The sequence below is a fragment of the Gymnoscopelus microlampas genome, assembly GCF_963454915.1.
Source record: "Gymnoscopelus microlampas genome assembly, chromosome: 13".
NCBI lineage: Eukaryota > Metazoa > Chordata > Actinopteri > Myctophiformes > Myctophidae > Gymnoscopelus > Gymnoscopelus microlampas.
Window position 1 is genome coordinate 39434264 of NC_139950.1, and position 18880 is coordinate 39453143.

An 18880-nucleotide genomic window follows, 5' to 3' on the forward strand; every position below is an offset into this window, starting at 1 on the left:
TCTGTCGTACAAACTCAGTTTCCCACCACAGCCACATCGTGTTCCTGACAGCTGCACCCCACGACTGACCAGTGGTGTAAAGTAACTAAGTACATTTACACAAGTAATGTACTTAAGTACAATTTTGAGGTAGTTGTACTTTAGTATTTCCAATTTTCAATACTTTTACTTCTACTCCACTGCATCTCAGAGGAAAATATTGTACTTTTACCCCACTACAATTATTTGAAAACTTTAGTTACTAGTTACCTCGTAGATTTTGATTATTATTACAAAACACACATTAACCACTTCAGCCCTATGCAGATTCATATTTTAAATTGCTGCCCTATGACCGTAAATTATTTTGCAGAATTATGTGTTCCTCTGGATTGCTTTCCACTGCCTTGTGCACCTTCCATCCAAAGCCACCCATATAGCCAGAGGTGAGAACATGCCCCTCACTAAGGTTGTGTAAAGTTTGACAAAACAGGCTAATGCAGTCAGTTCATTTTGGTTATGTTGTGCTTTTATTTTGGAGAATCCTACAAATCACTTTCTTTTTTAGGTCTAATGTGTTGACAGAGTTCACACATGAGAATGCAGCCACAGGGCTCCAACTGGCGTCAAATCACCTTGTTAAAACTATCAATCAGGCTGTTATGTACCAAGTGGTCAGGGAAGACAGATAGAATCTTCTGTTGTCCGACTGGAGAGCCCCTCAGGCCAGGGCATGGGGGCCGGTCTGACTGGAACTACAGGAAACACGGTTTAGTCCACTGTTAGTTCGGGAAGAACTGAGATTTCCACTCTCACATTATGGATTACATTAGAGTGTGAGATTTCCAATTAAAAACAAAAACAAAAAAACACTGCATAATCATGTTTAGTATGTCCTCGAAATTCATAAGGATGGGATTTGGGTTCAAATTCGGAGAAGTGGCCGTAAGAGTTGGGTAAGAGTTGGGACTTGGGCCGCCTGGTGGCTCAGGCAGTTAGTGCACGGACTACATGCTCCATGGAAGTCACATATCATCATGTCTCGCGTGTCTCCCTTCTTTTTGACCACAGTTACTCCTCTCTCACCACCAGTGGTCCTTGAGGGGGTACCAGGACCAGGGGGTCCCCCAGCTAAATTAGTTAACATAGCGTCACAATTATTTTAACCACTTAGCTTTGGCTATTCAAAAATAGTAGATATACAAGCTCATAGCACGGCACAGAGTGCCGCGCTATGAGCTTGTAGATCTGCTATTTTTGAAAAATCTTGAAAATGTGTGCATATCTTTGAATACATATATTCTTTTAAGCAAACATTTTTAACTCAAATCTTTGCTTCTGGGGGTCCCTGGCACAAAACATTTTCAGATGGTGGTCCACGGCCAAATGTATATCAATGTAGGGGTCCTTGACATGAAAAAGGTGGAAGACCCCTGCTCTACACTGTAAAGCCTATGCTCTGTTGCACACTGGTCTCCCGCGAGTGGCGAGAATGGCTGAGAATAGCAGAGCTACAAGCTCACAATGAATGCATTGTGAGCTCGTAGGTGGACTATTTTCGACACATGACACCGTTGTGCGACTAAGTATCAATCAGACTTACAGTAAGTCAGCCGGTTAAATTGTCCATAAAGTCCATTTAATTGTCTCTGCATGTGTTCCCTCGCACAGACCTCCACCACCATCCATGTCTACATAGTGGATGAGAACGACAACGCCCCCGAGTTCCCGGAGGAGGAATATGTCACCGTGCTGAGCGAAGGCCCGGACACGGTGGGCGCCACCATCGCCACGGTAACGGCCGTGGACCCGGACGAGGGTCTCAACGGCACCCTGCGCTACGCCATCGCCCACGGCAACCTGGCCCAGACGTTTCGCATCAACCACGTCACTGTAAGATATGGTGATGATGGCACATCGTGATGTTTCTGTTGATGCGACGCGTTGTACACTTGTAGATCGGCTTTTTTCAAGTAGCCTATGTATAAAATAGGGCTAAAGTGGTTAATGTATGTTTTATAATGTAATAATTTATATCTGCAAAGTAACTAATGTTTTCAAATAATTGTAGTGTAGTAAAAGTACAATATTTGCCTCTGAGATGTAGTGGAGTAGAAGTAAAAGTATTAAAAATTGTAAATTGTGCTTAAGTACAGTACTTGAGTAAATGTACTTCGTTACTTTACACCACTGGTGTGTGTGTGTGTGTGTGTGTGTGTGTGTGTGTGTGTGTGTTTATTTATCTCCAGGGAAGGATCACCGCTGTAAAGGCGTTGGACTATGAGATCAGCAATGGACACTACGCGCTGGTCGTCACAGCAACGGACCAGTGTCCTCTTCCTGACCTTCGCCTGACATCCAGCACAACAGTAATGATGATTCACTCATCGATACCGCTTTTAAACATGGCTAAAGTTATTGAGTTCACAAGGCCAGGACCACAACTTGATATAAATATGAGATCATTATCGTTAGGTACTGCAGAATAAGGCGGGAAACGGATCAATATGTTTGTAACCATCGCGTCACCAGCCTTTCCACCGCGGAGGAAAGCCTAGCTAGTTCTAAAACTAGCCACGTGATCCGGTTTAGAAAAAAAGGGAAAAAAAACTATTGTGTTCTGGTGGTCAAGGGCGCCGATACTGTGGGTGCCTCGGGGCTAAAGCCCCCAGTAGAAATGACCAGCACTCATCACAAACTCAGTGGCGGGCGCCCAGATGCACAGTACCATTACAGTAGCTACTAGCTGTCTAGATCCGCCTCCGCCCATAGGCCGAATTAACCGAATTAACCGACTTAAAGTTACAAAAAAACAAAAAAAAGTAACAAACCCGAAAATAAATAAATCGGTGCCTCTGTTGGTTCCGGTTGGCGTCGCATTGTTTTGGTTCCCCACATAATGTGAATCAATTAGTTTAGTTTCGCTAGTCGCACCACGAGTTACAATAACATATGAACAAACCAAACGATTATTAAAAAGAAAAGAAAATAAACTAAACGACTATACCAATTTTAAACCAGGGGAATCATTTTGGAGGTGCACGGCACCGGAGATTCCGCTCGTGGGTTCCGGCCGCCTGATGACATAAAGTTATTTCCGTCCAGACCGGACCAGAAACCCTGAAAATGGTATTGATCCCGGGCTAATATGTTTGGTGTGTGGGGTTAGTTGAGTCGGTCGGTCAGTGGGTTGGATGGAGTGAGAATCTTCTGGTTTGAGAGTCCTGATGTTCCCTCTGTGGACGTGAACGAAATGCTGAAGCACAAACGGGAGTAGATCCTGTCTGTGTATAGAGCTTGAACTTGGCACGGTCCTTCCTGAATGTCAGATATTTTCATCATTAATTCCATTTAATAAATCTGCTTTTCCTCTTCCATCTAAGTGTACACAGACCATGGGCTTTTGACTTTACACTGTTACAAATTAGTATCCTTTAAAAATCTCTTGACTGCAGAAATGTTGGACAAAATAGATAATGGCAAATGTCATAGGACAAAAAACCCCAAGTAGATGTGTGCACTGTGTTCAGTCATCATGATGTGTGTGATACTTCAGTCAGAGACATAGAGATCGATCACTTCCTCCCTTGCAGGTGCTGGTCAATGTCCTGGATGTGAACGACGTGACACCCACTTTCCCCAACGCCTACGAGGGCCCCTTCGAGGTCACGGAAGGCCAGCCGGGGCCCCGAGTCACCACCCTGAAAGCTACTGACAAGGACTCTGGGCTCAATGGCAAAGTGGAGTACAGCATCACCTCAGGGGACCCTCAAAGTAACCGCTGGATTTGTATCTTTGGGCTCTCTCTATGTTTTTAGGATCAGTGGTGACCAGTGGTGGTAGAAGTACTCAGATATTTTATTTGAGTAAAAGTAGCAATACCACAATATAAAAATACTCTGTTTACAAGTAAAAGGCCTGTGTTCAAAATGTTACTTGAGTAAAAGTACAAAAGTATTGGCATCAAGATATACTTAAAGTACCAAAAGTAAAAGTAATGAAATGTTTGAAAATAGCAGATCTACAAGTTCGAGCTTGTAGATCGGCTATTTTTAAATAGCCTAGGTATAAAATAGGGCTAAAGTGGTTAATGTATGTTTCATAATATGATAATGTATGTCTGCAAAGAAACTAGTAACTAAAGTTTTCAAATAATAGTAGTGGAATAAAAGTACAATATTGCCTCTGAGATGTAGTGTAGTAGAAGTAAAAGAACTGAAAACTCCAGTAAAGTAAAAGTACCTCAAAATTGTACTTAAGTACAGTACTTGAGTGAATGTACTTAGTTACTTTACACCACTAGTGGTGACTTCCTAACAACCCTTTTCTTCTCTCTGCCTCTCTCTCTCTCTCTCTCTCTCTCTCTCTCTCTCTCTCTCTCTATCTTGCTCTCCCCTTCCCCACCATCTCTGTCCCGTTTCATGTTTCCTCTGTCTCTTCTTCTTCCTCTGTGTGTGTGTGTGTGTGTGTGTGTGTGTGTGTGTGTGTGTGTGTGTGTGTGTGTGTGTGTGTGTGTGTGTGTGTGTGTGTGTGTGTGTGTGTGTGTGTGGTAGGTGAGTTCATGGTGTCTCCGGTGGAGGGGGAGCTGCGTGTGAGGAGAGACGTGGAGCTGGACAGAGAGACCACCCCGTTCTATAACATCACTGTCACAGCCAGTGATCTGGGCACCCCACCCCGCAGCAGCTTGGTGAGCTATACGCACGCAAATACGCACGCAAATGAAAACTGTAGTTACTAGTTACTTTGCAGATTTTATTATTTCAACCCATTGAGACCTGAAGCCGCTTTCTACATGTCTCCTAAATCCCAACAGTTTTCTGAAAAACTTATGTTTCTATATCAGTGGTGCTCAATCTTTTTCATGTCAAGGACCCCCAAAATGATATGAATTTGGCCGCGGAACCCCATCAAAATATTTTTTTTCCAGGGACCCCCCCAGAAGCAAAGATTTAAAAATGTTTGCTTTAAAATATATATATTCAAAGATTTGCACACATTTTCACGAATTTTCAAAAATAGCAGATCTACAAGCTCGTAGTGCGGCACTCGGTGCCGCGCTATGAGCTTGTATATCTGCTATTTTTGAATAGCCCAAAGTGTAACATAATGCTTTTTAGCTCAAATCTAAAAATGACACAGTTCCAGGTCTTAATCGGTTAACCACTTTAGCCCTATTTTATACCTATATATATATCTATACGTAACGCGTTGTGAGCTTGTAGATCGGCTATTTTCAAACATTTTAGTACTTTCACTTTTGGTACTTTAAATACATTTTGATACCAATACTTTTGTACTTTTACTCAAGTAAATTTAGAATTCCGGACTTTTACTTGTGAGAGAGTTCTTCTACTTTGCAGTATTGATACTTTTACTTAAGTAAAACACAACACACACACACACACACACACACACACACACACACACACACACACACACACACACACACACACACACACACACACACACAATATGATTGAGTACTGTATCATTTATTTATCATTTTATCCAGGTGGTGGTGGGGGTGCGTGTTCGTGACATCAACGACAACGACCCGATTCTGTTGAACCTGCCGCACAACACCAGCGTGAGCGAAGGCGCCTCCATACACACCTCTGTGGCGCGGGTCCGAGCCCGGGACGCAGACATGGGGCGGAACGCACTGCTCACATACAACATCACCGCCGGCAACCGAGACGGAGCCTTCTACATCAACGACACAGTGAGAGAAAGGGATGAGTGCTGGAGGAAGGGGGGGGGGGGGGGTGTAGGCCTGTCACAATTATTACATAATCGTCTAATCGCAATTATTTTTGCATAATCGTCATAATTGTTTCCATGTTGAAACATTTTCTAAATAGCAGATCTACAAGCTCGTTGTAAGCTTGTAGTTCAGCTATTTCTGCTATTTTTACATGTATAAATGTCAATAATTTCTTATTGTATATTTCAGCTATTTGTCATATCTGCCCTGTGCAATTTTTTATTACGAAAGCCTAAAAGGCTACATATTAAAGGTAGGGTAAGTGATATTTTTGGGTTAAAACAAAAAGTATTTTGTTAAAAGGTTAAAGCACTATATTCTGATAGTAATCATTGCTATAGAGTGTTTGTTCAGTAACAGGAGTCTCCCCGTCTCTCCAGCTCTTTAATAAACAGAAAATACATTTTCCGGTAGGTGTCAAAATCTCAGCCAATCAGGAGAAAGTACCCATTTTTAAGCTTCATTTTTATAGTGTTCCAGTTCCAATTTTGCCTGCTCATTTCTTAGTGTCATCACTTCCAATTTCACTTGTTTAATCTGTATCCTGATTGAGTTCTCTATCCTGATTGGATAAAATTGTAAATGAAACTGAAACTGAAACGAAAATGTATTTTCTGTTTTATAAAGAGCTGGAGAGAAAAGGAGACTCCTTTTACTGAACAAGCAACTCTATAGCAATGAGTACTGTCAGAATATAGAGCTATTTAACACTTATTTTAACCAAAGAAAATCACTTACCCTACCTTTAAATCGTTGATCGCAATTATTTGAGTGACAATTAATCGTCAACTTGTTTCCTGCCTCTGTATGTGTGGGGGGGGAGGGTCGGGTCGGAATAAGGGCCCTCCATATCATGAATGAAATGTGTACATTCAACACAGAGTGCATATGATTAAGCGAGCCCCCTGTTGCCCAGACAGGTGTGGTGCAGGTGAACAGACCCCTGGACAGAGAGAGGGTGGCCGAGTACAGACTCACCGTCACTGTCAAAGACAACCCAGAGAACCCCCGCATCGCTCGCCGGGTAATTTCACACACACCTGCACACGTGCATTCCAATGCTTCACTAGACAGAACGTTGTGGTGCAGCCACATGACATCACTGAATGAATCATGACTCACCGCTAGTGAAATTAAACCCTAGCCCAGGGGTGTCAACCTCGTTTTAGGTCATGGGCCTGGATTGGGCAAGATGTGACTTAATGCGGGCCGGATCAGGTGTGCGTGCGCATGCGGACGCATGCCGTTCTTGCTCCCATGCACAGCATCGCCTTCAACCAGCTCCAGTCTGTCCCAGTGTCTGCTATGACTACAAAAGTGTTCCATTTCACGAATTTGGTTTCCTATGAATAAGCAATACTTTTATGATATTAACTTATTATATGCTAAAAGGAAGATTTCATGAAAGATTAAAACAAATATATGTATACTATTTCTGACCAGATTATTTTGGGAGCCATGGCTCCTTCCATTAATAAACAATTTGAAATCAGCAGATACAAATGCAGATCAAACGAAAAAAAATTAAATGTAGGCTACACAACTGCACCTATTTTATACAATCCAGGCCTCCTTCCAGAAATTAAACAGACGACAATTGTTATTTAATTTATACAATGAACACAGTCATTTTTGTTGAAGTGATCCCATTTACGTTAATACAATATAGTCTGAAATAATGTTATGAATCACAATATTATGCACAATGGGTGGTTAACTGCCGCCTATTCTGTACATACACAAAAGTTTGGTTCTTCAGCTTTTTTTTGTGATGGTTGAGATGCTACCGATGTTGTACAAAGAAGCTGTTCAGCCCTTGTATGGCTCTTTAGAGGTTCTCTACTGGTTCTTCAACTTAGTTTAGGGTCCTCTTATGGTATTATATTGCACCATACACAGGGCCGTGTTAATGTCAAAATGCGCCCTAGGCAACGGACAGTTTTTTATTTTTTTATGGGTGCATTTCCCCCCCCCCCCCCCCCCCCAGAGTGCCTGTGTTTAAACACGGCCCTGGCCATACGTACCTTTTCCTCTCAAATCATCACCGTTCTGAACTGACTATTGGAAGGGGTTAAGGCAGGGGTGTCAAACTACCGGCCCAGTAGCTTGATACCCCTGCCCTAACCCCTTCCAAAGGTCTGGTTTTTTTTTTGTTTAAGTGAGGGATAAGTGGGGTTATAAGGCTTATATAAGGGCCACGTTTCACAGTCTATTACAGAGCCATGCACACTTGTGAAAGCAACCATAACTGTCATTTGTGCTGCTGAGATGTGCAAATGCACATCACATACTGAAACCTCAACCTCAGTGGGTGAGAGGTGAGTGCATTGTCGACAAAAGAACTGTGAACAACAGCCAACCACTGAACCTGTCAAAACAACTTGTGTGTCCCTCGTTACAGTACACTGCACCGTGTAAAAACACTCTCACACTCTCGCACTTCACATCCCGCCCGCGGGATCAATAAAGGTCTATGTACGTATCTAACTTTTAACTATAAAGTAGAACCTTGTAAGAGTCAACTTGTAAGACTCAGGACACACGCGCACACACACACACACACACACACACACACACACACACACACATATTGTTCTCAGTTTTCCTCTTCTATCTCGCCCCCACCCCCACACACACCCACCCACCCTCAGTTCTTTGACGGTGCTTTCCCCAGGCCTGTCTTCTCCATTTTCTCATTTCCGTTCTCTTCTCTCGTCTCCACCCCCTCCACCCCCTCTACCCACCAGGACTCAGACCTGTTGGTGATCTCCATTCTGGACGAGAACGACAACAGACCCATATTCACCAGGACCAGCTACAGGGCTGAGATCACTGAGAACTCTGCTGCAGGTAGCGCCCTGCCCGGTGTGTCTCTCTGGCTCTCTTTTCTACCTATAAATCGCCCCATCATCATCGCCATGCTGCAAACTGCAGCATGGCGTCCCCTGTTGAAGCACTGCCGACTCACTCTGACTGCTACTGACTTTTAGATAATGATCTGTTGGGTTGGAGCAGTTGTTGTTTTTTTTCCCACTTTGAAATGTTATTGTCTGCTGAGGACCTATGGCATGTGGTAGTTAAACATAAGTCTAAAGTGTCTATTGAGACTCAAAAAGGCTTCTGTGTCTTTAAGGGTTGTAAAGGCATCCCACCCTGATGTAAAACAATTTAGTATACTATGCTCAATTGACTCCACTTCATTAAAAGTTGTTAAAAGGATCCCTGGCTAATAAGCCTTGCATGCCTTAATAAATTATAATTGCCCTCTATAACAAAAATGTAAAATTAAAAACGCCTTAAATATTTTATTTATTTTAGAAATAGCTCATCTTTTACTCAAGCGGGACAATGCCTGTCGCAAGTTGACGATGTCATTTGTCCATGTGTAGCCCCGCCCTATGGAATTCATGGAATGCATGAGCAAATACAAACCAACTTAATACTTCCTAAGGTTAATATGAGCATCATTCAATATTTAAAAAATGTTTTATGTGCTCATGCATTCCATACATTCCATAGGGCAGGACCACACATGGACAAATGACATCATCAACTTGCGACAGACATTGTCCCTCTTGAGTAAAAGATGAACCGTTTCTTAAATAATTAAAATATTTAAGGTGTTTTTACAAAGTATGACAGCTGTGCCTCAGGTCTCCCTCTGTTGATCTCCTTCTCTCTCTCTCTCTCTCTCTCTCTCTCTCTCTCAGGAAGCACCGTGACTGTGCTGAACGGGCCAGTGCTTGCTGAAGATAAAGACATTGGAGCCAACGCTGAGGTCAAGTACTCCCTGCTGGGAACCAGACCAGACCTGTTCACCGTGGATGCCAATACTGGTAACACACACGCACGCACGCACGCACGCACGCACGCACGCACGCACACACACTGTTGTGGAGAAATCTGGATGGGAACTGAATCAAAAGTTTGAGACAAATAAGGCAGAGACAATTCAAAGTTTCAAGAAGAATGAGTGTTATAATTTGATATCAAATGGAGTACACACTTACAATCACAGCATTACAGCACAGATTTCGGAATGACCAGTCAGCAAAAACTCAAAGGACACACTGACTGACTCAGGGTTAAATACCCCACTCATCAAAGGAAGCCCCTTCTGTTTACAGACATACCTAGCCAACACCTTTTCTCCTGCAACCCAACATAGTAACAAAATAAAATGCAAATATTCAGGAGCCAAGGAGTCTACAACAGATATAGCAAATGCCATTGAAAGAGAGGAGCACTCAGACATAGTTACATTAAACCATAATTATTTTCAAATGTTTACTTAATTTCCAAATTACTTTGACAACACACACACACACACACACACACACACACACACACACACACACACACACACACACACACACACACACACACACACACACACACACACACACACACACACACACACACACACACACACAGATGCTTGACAGAACTATGTGTGCATAACCTCAACATAAGCACTTATACAAGCGCACACAAACAGCTGTTGTTGCTCATCAAGTGTGCACTTTTTAAAGCATTCTGCTCTCCCATGTATACAGCCTTCTTGTGGTGCACATACTGTACAAGAAAGGTAGCATGCGGAGGCTTAAAGTGGCCTACAATGATGCCCTGAGGATACTACTTGAGGTCCCTAGATGCCATAGTGCCAGTCACTTGTTTGTAACATGTGGAATCCACACTTGTGAGGCTGTCTTAACACATTGACCGCCAGGCCCGTAGCCTACGGGCCGATAAATCCAACCGTAAAGCGCCGATCCCGTAGCCTACGGGCTATGCGCCAACTGGTGCTTTTTCCTTTTTTTCGAAAAAAAAAAAAGTTTTTCAATTTTTGATACGCCACATTTCATTGTAACACCACCGGAAACGGAATTATTCGGGATCCGGTTTTGCCGATCCCGTCGGCCCCCGTTCTAATGACGAAACTGAAACTCCATTTTCTCCTTGTAGTTTTTTCTCCTCAGTGATCACTGTTTAACATAAACCGTTCTAACTACAACATGGATGCCCCGTTTGACACGTGGTTTTCACTGGTCGAACCAGGCAGATCTCCGCAATGTTTACAAACAGTGCACAGCTCAATCTTAAGGATTTTAACAAGGTCTATGGCAACGTGAAAAAAACAAAAAACAACAATAAAACGTTGGCACCGGTGAGTACATTATGAGATTAACCTCTGGCGGTCAATGTGTTAAGGCACTATGTATGGATTCATGTCTCGACTGGATGAGTCCCGGAACAGTATTATTGAGGATATAGTCAATCCTGGGAAGAGACTGTCTCTGGTACTCGTCCAGGCTGCGTAAACACTGGAGAGTCAGCCTCTATATGATTATATGTCTTTTTTTATGTTTTTGTTTATTTGTTGTGTTGTATGTACTCTATGGACCCCCTGTGTGTCTGGAATAAAGTTTGAATTGAATTGAACAAGTGCACGTGAATTGCAGTTATGAATATATGATATTTTATTATTGCTGCCATCCTCTCTCTGTCTTCTCCTCAGGTGTGATACGGGTGCGACAGGGGGCACAGCTGGACCGCGAGGCGTTCGTTGATCCCCGGGTGGAGCTGGTGCTCGTTGGGGAGGATGTAGGGGGTTTGAACAGCAGTGTTCCTCTTACCGTCACCATCCTGGATCTGAATGACAACCCTCCTACTTTCAGTCCATCCAGCTTCACTGTGCGACTCCCAGAGAACAGCCCTGCTGGTATGTGTGTTTGTGTGTGTGTACTGATAGGCCTTTCAGGTGGGGAGCGTGGGACCACTACTTTAAATAAAGGGCTTCTTCTAAGTTAGAACAGGTGCATCAAGTTAGGTGATTGGTCTTAGCCTGCACTGTACTGTACATTTGGGTGCTTTTTGTCCACACCATTCTAAAGCTTATATGTATGCCATCGCATATGTGAGGCGTTGTGAGCTTGTAGGTCGGCTAGTTTCTGTGCACAACACTGTCATACAACAGCGTGTAAGTATGAAACGGCTTACAACGGTTGTGTCTCGTCGAATCTTTGGTCTGAACTAGGCTTTGTATTAAAAAGAAAAATAATCAGTAGTGCTGCCACAGATAGCTTGTAGAAATTCTCACTCCTCATTTATAATACATGGTTTGTAGCACAAGGAAGGCATTTGTTTTTCCTTTGACAGCAGCAATACGTTAGTGCCCTAACAATGTTGGATTGCGGAATAGACTCAAGCGTCATGTTCAGGCCAATCTGGGAAACCATTCGGTAAAACAAAAAGGAAAGAAAGTTTTTTACTTTGTTTTTGTCTCTGGGGGCACCAACCTATTTTTTTGTGTGTAGAAACAGGAAATCGGTTTCAAGATTTCCTGCGGCACCGAGTGCCGCGCTACGATCTTGTAGATCTGCTATTTTTGTAAAATCGTGAACATTTGTGCAAATCTTTGAATATATATATATATTTTTGAAGGGTTAGGATCTAGAAAACATTTTTTTAATCGGCCTCTTAACACATTGGCTGCCAGAATTATTTATTTATTTTCTACAGTAGACTGCCAGACTTTTTCAGTGAAAAAAAAAAGTACTCAGGAGCCGAGATACAGAATTTTTAAGTTTTAAGTTAACAAGGAAGTGGATGGGAGTTTAAATCTTCGAAAAATCATATCTCCTTGGTCTTTGGGTCAAATTGTTTTTTTTTTTTTGTGTTCTAAGGACGCAATAGAACGCAGATCTGCGTTTTTGGCAGCCAATGTGTGTTATGTATGAATGTGTAATGTTTGTGTGTGTCTCCCCAGGTGTGGTGGTCACCCAGCTGTCAGCCACCGACGCAGACTCCGGATCCAGCGGCTGGCTGGTCTACCGGCTGGAGAGTGGCGCCCAGGACCGCTTCGTGGTCGACTCTCTCTCCGGGGCCGTCCTGGTGGGCAACACCACCCTCGACCGCGAGGAGCGGGGGTCCTACCGGCTGGTGGTGGTGGCGGCCGACCGCGGCACGCCCCCGCTCTCTGGCACGGCCACGCTGTCCGTCATCCTGGACGACGTCAACGACTCGCGGCCCCGTTTCCTCGAGCCCGTGACCATGATAAACGTCAACGAGTCCACGCCCCCGGGCGTGGTGGTGGCCACGCTCACCGCCGAGGACCCCGACCTCCGACCCCGGCTGGAGTACTACATCATCTCGGTGGAGGCGAAGGACGACGGGAATAACGCCGTGGACGGCTTGCAGGAGTCTTTCGGAATTGAGTTCCTCACTGGTGAGTTGGGGAGATACTGATAGTATACATTCTGACTTGTTTTCTAAGCCAGTGGTGGGGTCCGGGGGGGACCCCCAGGGGTCCTTGAGGGAGTTCAAGGGTGTCCTCAGCTAAATGATGGATAGTTAGGAGGAACCATATGGACCCTTATGGGTCTGTAACTCAGAGAGTGTACAAATGGAACCAAATGGACCCGTTAAACCCGATTAAACCAAGTACGGGTCCATTTGGATCCATCTGTACATTCAAATAAAGCCGTAAGGATCTAATAAGGGTCAAATAGACCCCTGGTGGTCCCCGGACCTTACATTGAGAAACAGTGAGTTGGACCATTGTGACCCCTCTTGGATTTAGTACCTCTCTCCTTGTCTGTGTGGAAGATCAGATGTGCTCAATATGATTATAAAGCAATAAAGAATAAAATAAATGGATGTGTTGCTATGCTTTTTCCAGGTGCCGTATTTGTGCGCAACCCACTCAACAGAGAGCTGGTGGCCACCTTTGAGATTATCGTGTCCGTCCATGACAACGCTAGTGACGTTATTGACAAGTCAGTTAGTGTTCCTAATGGTAAGACCGTTGTCCAAGATCAAACCGCCAGTGATCAAACATCTGTTTCTTAAAATGTGGCCGGTTTATTATGTTTGTTTCTTGCTGGGCTTCTCATGTACATTTTTAATTCCGAACTTTTACTTGTAACGGGAGTATTTCTACATTGCAGTATTGATACTTTTATTTAAGTATAAAATATCTGAGTACTTTTTCCACCACTGCTCAAGTGTCACCTTTCTATGCGTTCTATAGCGAGACTAACCATCAACGTGTTGGACGTGAACGACAACGCCCCTCGTTTCCGTCCCTTCGGTGTGGCCAACTTCACAGAGAAGATCCTGGAAGGCGCGCAGCCGGGCACCACGCTGCTGTCAGTGTCAGCGGTGGACCCAGACAAAGGTCCTAACGGACAGGTCATCTACCAGCTGCTCCACCTGCCCCGAGGAGGCTACATCGGACTGGAGGATCCCTCAACAGGTACGGTCTGCTGCAGTGTTGATTTCGTCGACTAAAGCTATGACGAAAAATGTCCGTCGACTACCTTTTTTCACTGACGAAAACGAAATAAAAACAAAATAAAAACTAAGCTATGATGACTAAAACCAGACTAAATATATTAACAATTTCGTCAACAAATAAAAGAGGACTGATCCAGTAGAACTAAGACAAGTCATTTTATGTTTGGTTGCGCTCGGGTGTTGCGCCCTGAGAATAGCAGATCTACAAGCGACACGTTGTGAGCTTGTAGATCGGCTATTTTCAGGATGCAACCGAGTGTAAAATCAGCCATTATGACGCCATCAAGGCCCACCAAAATACATTTTAGTCGCCTAAATCAACTGTAGATTTAGTCGACTAAAATCTTATGATATTTAGTCGACTAAAACTAGACATTACATTACATTACATTACATTACAGTCATTTAGCAGACGCTTTTATCCAAAGCGACTTACAATAAGTCGCTTTGGATAATGTTTTACACTAAAACTAAAACATTTCAGATGACTAAAATATGACTAAAACTAAATGAGATTTGATTCTAAGACTATGTGCAGTAAGTAATTGATTCGAAATGAGCAAATGACCAATGCCGATGGTTAGGGTGCAATGTAAGGTTCCCCCCTACAGATTACTGTACGTTTTTGTGTGTGCGTTTTTTAATGCAGGTAAGATCCTGGCCAACCGGACCGTGGACTACGAACAGGTCCAGTGGCTGAATTTCACGGTGCGAGCCAAGGACCACGGCTCGCCTCCCAGGATCGCTGAGCTGCCTGTGTTCCTGCGCATAGTGGACGTCAATGACAACAACCCCATCTTTACACAGCCTTCTTATCAGGTACTGGACAGAGGTGTTGTTGTAGAGCAGGGGTTTTCAACCCTTTTCATGTCAAGGACCCCTAAATTAATATAAATTTGGCCACGGACCCCCATATGAAAATGTTTTGTGCCAGGGACAAAGCAAAGATTTGAGTTAAAGATGTACATTTTTCAAAAATAGCAGTTCTACATGCTCGTATATCTGCTTTCTTTTTTTAAAGATATTTTGTGGGGGCTTTTATGCCTTTATTTGGACAGGACAGTAGGCTGACAGGAAATGGGGGGGGGACATACAGCAAAGGTCGTCGGGAACGGGAGTTGAACTCGCAACACGCTGTCATGCTGGATTACCAGCTTATGTGGTATGCGCCTGGACCGCTAGGTCAGCGGACGCCCCATATCTGCTATTTTTTTTAACAGCCAAAGATGTGTCCCCGGCCTTAATGGGTTAAACTGAAAATAACAATATCTCTGCATGTATTCATTCTGTGTTTTGCAGAAACCTGTGTTTGAAGATGTGGATCTAGGCACTATCATAATACAAGTCAGTGCCACGGATGCAGACTCTGGGCTTTTCTCTGTCATCGAGTACAGCTTGGTAGACGGGGAAGGAAAGTTTGGCATCACTCCCTCCACTGTGAGTTGACCTGCGTGTATCAACTCATATCAACACCACCTTCTCCCTTTTTCTCTCTCTCTCTCTCTCTCTCTCTCTCTCTCTCTCTCTCTCTCTCATTGTTTTTCACAAGTTGTTTTTCACAAGTTTAGTTTTGCCTATAATAATGACATGCCTAAAATAGGGACATCAAGTTTAAAGTGGTGATGAGCAGGTCCATACAAGATCTGTGTACAGTACACAAGACATTACATTACATTACAGTCATTTAGCAGACGCTTTTATCCAAAGGTAGGGAACGAAACTACTAATCACCAGAAGTCTTAAGTGCATTTTCTTCTAAAACAACAACCAAGAGTATACCTAGCGCTAAGGTAAAAGTGCAATGTATCAGCTACCTACTTTCTTAAACAGATGAGACAAATAGGAAAATCAAAAGAGCAAGAGCTAAAACAAATAAGTGTATCGAATAAACAAGATCCAATAAAACAATAAAACGATAAAACAAGAGTTCGTACAACTAGTTAACAACAAGTAGTCAAGGCGAAGAGGAAGGGTAGTGTTTCCTGAAGAGGTGGGTTTTCAGCCTGCGGCGAAAGATGGGCAGTGACTCTGCTGTCCTGACATCAGTGGGGAGTTCATTCCACCACTGTGGGGCCAGAACAGAAAAAAGCCCAATATTGTATTCATAAAACCACTGTTCTGCTTGTTTGTGAATATCTTTTTGAAACATGCACGTAAACATGTGTGTTTAGAGTGACTTTAGCGTCTCTCTAAACAAATTTAGAATGCTAAAATTTAGAATAATGAAAGATGAAATGCTGGAAGAGACTTGTCTCTTCCAGCATTGTTATAACTGACACTCAGGACTTTACAGTGTGAGGTATCATTTACAGTTCACCATCAGTTCACATAGTTTTGCACAAAGTACAATATAAATATTTGACTCCTACACCCCATTTTCTTCACACGAACACGCACACACGCACACGCACACGCACACGCACACACACACACACACACACACACACACACACACACACACACACACACACACACACACACACACACACACACGCACACGCACTAATCACATTCATGTTCGTACGGTACACCCTTTGATATTGTGCCACCACATCAACGTGTCAGTTCTTCTTTGATATTGTGCCATTGCACCACAAACACACAACACAATACCTGGCTGTGGGTTCTTCCTTCCTAATCATCCACCCTCCTCTCCTGTAACTCAGGGAGACATCTACATCCTGTCCCCGCTGGACAGGGAGACCAAGGACCACTACACACTGACGGCCGTGGCCAGGGACAACCCCGGAGGAAGCCCCAACAACAGACGAGAGAACTCAGTGCAGGTATTTGTAACGCAAAGATTTGAGTTACAAATGTTCGCTTTAAAAAATATAAATTCAAAGATTTGCACACATTTTCTCGATTTTTCTAAAATAGCAGATATACAAGCTCATAGTGCAGCACTCGGTGCCACGCTATGAGTTGTATATGTGCTATTTTGAATAGCCAAAGTGTAAAATAAGCTCAAATCTAAAAATGACACAGTTTCGTTCCAGTATCAATACTGCAATGTAGAAATACTCTGTTACAAGTAAAAGTCCGGAATTACATATTTCCTTGAGTAAAAGTACAAAGGTTGGCGACGCGTTGTGAGCTTGTAGATCGGCTATTTTCAAATGGCTGATTGATTGATTGATTGAATACTTTATTAGCAGTTTGTAAAAAAAAAAGCACAGGAAAGTACAGTTCAATACACGGTCAGCTAAGAGGATTTAAAACGCAAGAAAGCCTATGGCTTGGCTGAAGTGGTTAATGTATGTTTGTATGTTTGTGCCGTGCTATGAGCTTGTATATCTGCTATTTTTTTGAATAGCCAAAGAAATCTAAAACGACAGAGATGCGTTCCCGGATTGAATTGGTCAAGTGTCATGACCTTCGGTTTCCCAGGCATTACTACTCATTCAGCTCATCCAGAGTGTAGAAAATGACCCATACATTAAAACTCTTGATTTTAGATGCAGTGTATGTACAAACAGTATACCGGTATATGTATATATATATACAGTATATACATAAGCGGTAGAAGCTATTGCTGCGAGCACACACACATACGTACATACATGTACAGTAGTGTATTTGAATAGCTTGCGTGAAAATTGTGTGTTCCGTTTGTACTTTTGTAAAATGTGTCTTTGAATCGATATGATTATGTGAAAGTCACATCCTGTCTACCAACCTCCGCATGTACTTTTACTTCCTGTTTCTGAGAAACCTAGAGGTTGTGCCAGTATGTGGTGGGAGGAGGTGATGATTTTTGTAGTCTGCACAAATTCTGGTTCCATGGTAATGCTACTATGTTGCATTACCATGTTGCAATGTTGTGCTCATTCATTTTAAACTAACATTTATGATTGAGTAACGGATATGCATGTAAGCCGTTTGTCCCAAATGTGCCCTTAAACAAAAAAAATAGCCGATCTACAAGCTACAAAGAAATCTGCTTTTGCCGCATAATACCTGTAAAAGTGACCGATTGGCCAAGGCTCCAAAAATTGGAGTCCAGGGATGAAAAGTTTGGGGGGTTTATGTTTTACCCAAACATCTCCCACCAACAGCTCCAGTGCAGCATATAAACAGTGAAGGCCTTAAATAACAAGAATCCAAACATGACTTTACAAAATATAGGAAATGAAAACACTTGACAGCAAACTAAACTAAAGAAAACAACCTAGGATCTTAAGAAATTGTTAAACAGACGACACCCTTACACAAGGGCCGTGGCAGCTCTCCCCTAGGTGCTTACAGCTTGCTCCAAGTCTGACTAGTGCTGCACGATTCTTGCTCAAATGTGAATCACGATTTTCCTCCATAAGAAAATTCAATGTAAAAAAAAAAAGTTTTTTTTTAATTTATTTTATTTATATTGAAAAAAAAATCGCCATAATTTAAATTTGCATAGGTGTCTGAATCGAGATCACAATCTTTTTTCGATTAATTGTGCAGCACTAAGTCTGAGTCACTGCAGCCTCCCTCTTATAGGGAGTGGATCCTACTACATGACATGAAATCAATCAACAGTCAATTAACCCAGCTACCCATTCCATTCCCATAGCCTATGGCTTACCTAAACTTCAAATGGATGTTGTACAACATATATATATATATATATTTGCCCCGTGACAATACCATTGTACGATGCACTAGAAATCAGGATATATGGGTGAGTTTTTACAGCGATACTCCCACAATATGAAAAGATGTACATGCATTGAGGGTTAAAGGGGTAGTTCACACCCCAAATTACTTTTTTCTATCGATTACACACCCCATGGAGACTTGAATTCATGGAGATCTTTTAGTTTTTGTCGCATTCCTAAGCCAATAATTTGATGGCCG

At 42.8% G+C, this 18880-nt stretch overlaps 1 protein-coding gene across 1 annotated transcript in view; it reads left to right on the forward strand.

The window, feature by feature from the left end:
- The window catches only part of cdh23 (cadherin-related 23), a 306429-nt gene that overhangs the window by 266869 nt on the left and 20680 nt on the right, over positions 1 to 18880 (forward strand). The window contains exons 37-51 of the mRNA XM_084076986.1: positions 1651 to 1872; positions 2229 to 2348; positions 3573 to 3753; positions 4533 to 4666; positions 5492 to 5701; positions 6660 to 6767; positions 8491 to 8593; positions 9454 to 9579; positions 11262 to 11465; positions 12513 to 12971; positions 13425 to 13541; positions 13776 to 14000; positions 14691 to 14860; positions 15341 to 15478; positions 16708 to 16827. Coding sequence (XP_083933112.1) covers positions 1651 to 1872; positions 2229 to 2348; positions 3573 to 3753; positions 4533 to 4666; positions 5492 to 5701; positions 6660 to 6767; positions 8491 to 8593; positions 9454 to 9579; positions 11262 to 11465; positions 12513 to 12971; positions 13425 to 13541; positions 13776 to 14000; positions 14691 to 14860; positions 15341 to 15478; positions 16708 to 16827 — 2637 coding nt within the window. The remainder of the gene's footprint in view (positions 1 to 1650; positions 1873 to 2228; positions 2349 to 3572; positions 3754 to 4532; positions 4667 to 5491; positions 5702 to 6659; positions 6768 to 8490; positions 8594 to 9453; positions 9580 to 11261; positions 11466 to 12512; positions 12972 to 13424; positions 13542 to 13775; positions 14001 to 14690; positions 14861 to 15340; positions 15479 to 16707; positions 16828 to 18880) is intronic.